The sequence below is a fragment of the Pundamilia nyererei genome, unplaced genomic scaffold, assembly GCF_000239375.1.
Source record: "Pundamilia nyererei isolate P.nyererei 1_Seehausen unplaced genomic scaffold, PunNye1.0 scaffold00287, whole genome shotgun sequence".
NCBI classification, from domain to species: Eukaryota; Metazoa; Chordata; class Actinopteri; order Cichliformes; family Cichlidae; genus Pundamilia; species Pundamilia nyererei.
This window is the reverse complement of record NW_005187688.1, coordinates 385,102-388,167: the sequence shown is the minus strand read 5'-3', so window position 1 is coordinate 388,167 and position 3,066 is coordinate 385,102. Positions and strand designations below refer to the sequence as shown.

Sequence of the window (3,066 nt, the reverse complement as noted above, 5' to 3'; positions counted from 1 at the left end):
TTATTTATTAATTGGTTGCTTGTGGTGGAAACAAGCACTGGTCTCATTGTTAGCAATAACACAAAGAAGCAGTTAGGACCTTGTGCCCTTCATTCTCTCTCTCAGGACTTGATGCACACGGTGTTGGATGTTTTGACTCCAGAGGAAATCCGGGTTCTGGCAGAGAGTGAAGATGAGCTGAACCGTCGAGGAGAGTTCGAGCGCGTTTTCCCATCACCATCATCATCTCGCTACCTTCGCTTCTTTGAGTGTCCAAGATACCTCAACATCTTACTGGATGAGTGGGAGCAGAAGTACTGGAACAACAGGGCGAAATGTATGTGCACTGCTGCTTTGAAATAAGATAACGGTCACCTGACTGATGTTAACTTTTCTTTTAGGTTTTGCAGTTCTTGATAACTGTAACTTTGTCAAAACACTGTCAGATTCTGTAGTTTTCTCTGATCCCTTTCCCCATTTGGAACAGGATTGATATGTTTAGCTGTCTGTCTGAGTGATGTCCAAAAATGAAGCAGGCAGTATAGATATTTGGGAGAAAACGCCCACCCCATTAGAGCCTGTGTCTACTTCCAGACCACCGAAGAAACAACCATAAATCAGTAACTATTTCAGCATAAAACAGAACAGTCCAGTATCCACATCTGCACCAAAGAGTAAATCAGTGAAATGTGGATTGTTAAACATCAGGTCATGAGCTAATAATTGATGAACCTCACAGAAACCTGGTGATAGCAGGATGATTATGTCGGTTTACATGAATCTATATCCCACAGTATTTGTCTTTCTAAAGTGCTGTAAGTAAGTTTAAGGATATAATTCACCCACTGTTATCCTCTTCAATGCGCTGTACCATCACAGCGCAGAAACAGCTTTAGTGAAGGTTACAGATGATCTTCTTATGGCCTCTGACAGTGGACTCATCTCTGTGCTTGTCCTGCTGGACCTAAACACGCAAATCAGTCCGTGCATGATTGCATTGCTCCGCCCATCAAATGGTCTGTGCATATATCGCCTATTGTCGGTTATTGGACTGATGAATTTTTACATATCACCCATCCCTCGTGTGTATGGTGGTAAAAACCATTCTGGCAAAATGAACTAATAATAACATCAAACATAGAAAAAGTATTGCAGCTCATGCGACTCATGATTGTTATCTGTTATTTCTGATTTATTTATTTTAAGCTGTCGGTACTGCAGTGGGCTGGGGGCACTAACCTTGTAGTATGGTTTGTTCATCTCCTGCTGGTCCATGTGCAACTTCACTGTTATGTATTCAGCTGGACTGCTGCGACTTTGGCGTGTAGCCACAGAGGGAAGGAAAACAGTGAAACTGCAGCTCAGGTTTGCTTTGTCTTACGTGCAGGTATCAGCCTACTGAGACCTCTCTGCCAGCAAGGAGTCCATCTGGGAACCAGTGACCCTGCTCACATGGTGAGAAACTGCAGAACAATGAAAGGAAAACATAAAACTAGAAGAGAAAGTGGCTCCTTTAAAATGCTGAAATCAGTCTGTCTTTGTAGTGGTGTAAGTCCAGCTCCAGCTCCAGGTTTGAACACAACAGACAGGACGTGGTTAGCCCTTCCAGAGCCAGGTACAGGGTTCATTCCAGTAATACACCTATCATATGGAAGTTAGAGTAATAAAGGATGTGGGTTTATTGCACACCGGTCTCTAAGTGAACTCTGCTGCCCTCTCCTGTGTTGTCCTTCAGGGTGGTGGTCAGCCATCAGCTCTGGTCTCAACGCAACAGCAGTATTGACGAGGATCACCAGCAGTGCCTGGATCACCAGCAGTGCCTCGGCCCGGCCTCACCCACAGCCTGCTGTCCCAGCAGTCGGCCTAACTCTGATGATCTGATTTCCTAACCCAGAATACACTGAAAGCTCAGGGTCTGTTTCTTCCCATCCTCTAACCAGTGCTGTCATTTAGCCCTCACCAATCACCAGAAACAGCAAACAAACTGTTGGAGGGAGGGAGTGGATTTTTAGGGTTTAATCCCCTATTTTGTCTCGTTTTAAACTAAAGATTAATAATATATCATTTGTTAAGCATCTCGAAGGTGAGGTGATGAGTAATGGCACAGCACTGTAATTCTTGTGTCTTTAAAAATGACTGTTGGTTTTTAAAAAGAGTCACAAACATCTGTGTGGGACTGGGAGCTGTTTGTGTGTCACTGCTAACTTTGGGGGTTTCTCTGGGTGAAGGTGTTACTGGGTGTTTGACAGAATCTTGTTCTGATGATAGTGACTTACAGGGTCTTTCTTGATGATCAAATATTTACTAAATGGCCTATGATGTGCAAATTGATGGTATTAAAATTTGAGCAGTTTGACTTGAACTTGCAAAACGGACTGTCCTTTACACACAGTGTTTCATGGAGGCTGCCAAGTGCAAGTAAAGCACCAGAATCTAGGTAACAGGTAGAGATGGGTATCGTTTAGGTTTTATCCGATACCGGTGCCAAATCGGTACTTTTGAAATGGTGCCGGTGCTTAAACGGTGCTCGAACCGGTGCTTAAACAATGGAGAACACAAACTTTGTCCAAAAACCTCTCATGTTTTCATTTTTAGCAGTCTCTTTTTTTTTCTGCAAAATGATAAGGACCGTCCAGCCCCACGCACGGGGCGATCCGCGCTAACTCGCTAATGGAGATTTACCACACCCGCAGTAGATGCGCTCGGTGTGAGGTCTCGCAGCAAGCTGTCAAATATGGTGCATTTCTCGGCTTTTAACAAAACGCTATGCGTCGCCAGGTGTTTCATCGGATTCTTGGTGTTACCTTCTTTGACAGTATCACAGTATCAGCTTAAAGCACTTGTTGCTGCTGAGTTTGCATCTTTTGCTGTGAAGTACAAACAGACTTTGACCGCTTTGCCTTGGGCATTTTTACTCTGTAGCTCTGCTCTAAAACAACGTACGTACCTGGGCCCGCCTACTATCCTCGGAAAGGTAAAACGATTGGCTGGAATCCAAAGTGTATCACAGCTCAGGGAAAAAAAGCACCGAAATGTGCGCTGCTTTTCGGTCTGGTTACTACTGTTTATGTCAGAACCACCGGTACC

The 3,066-nt window shown here is 44.2% G+C and overlaps 1 protein-coding gene across 7 annotated transcripts in view; it reads left to right on the top strand.

Moving 5' to 3' along the window:
- ttll4 (tubulin tyrosine ligase-like family, member 4) overlaps positions 1-2,341 on the top strand; it is a 20,362-nt gene extending 18,021 nt beyond the window's left edge. For all 7 annotated transcript variants that reach the window (XM_013915332.1, XM_005750784.2, XM_013915328.1 and 4 more), the window contains 4 exons: positions 106-316; positions 1,367-1,434; positions 1,524-1,594; positions 1,715-2,341. In XM_013915332.1, coding sequence (XP_013770786.1) covers positions 106-316; positions 1,367-1,434; positions 1,524-1,594; positions 1,715-1,868 — 504 coding nt within the window. In that variant the 3' untranslated portion in view covers positions 1,869-2,341. The remainder of the gene's footprint in view (positions 1-105; positions 317-1,366; positions 1,435-1,523; positions 1,595-1,714) is intronic.
- Positions 2,342-3,066: the final 725 nt, after the last annotated feature.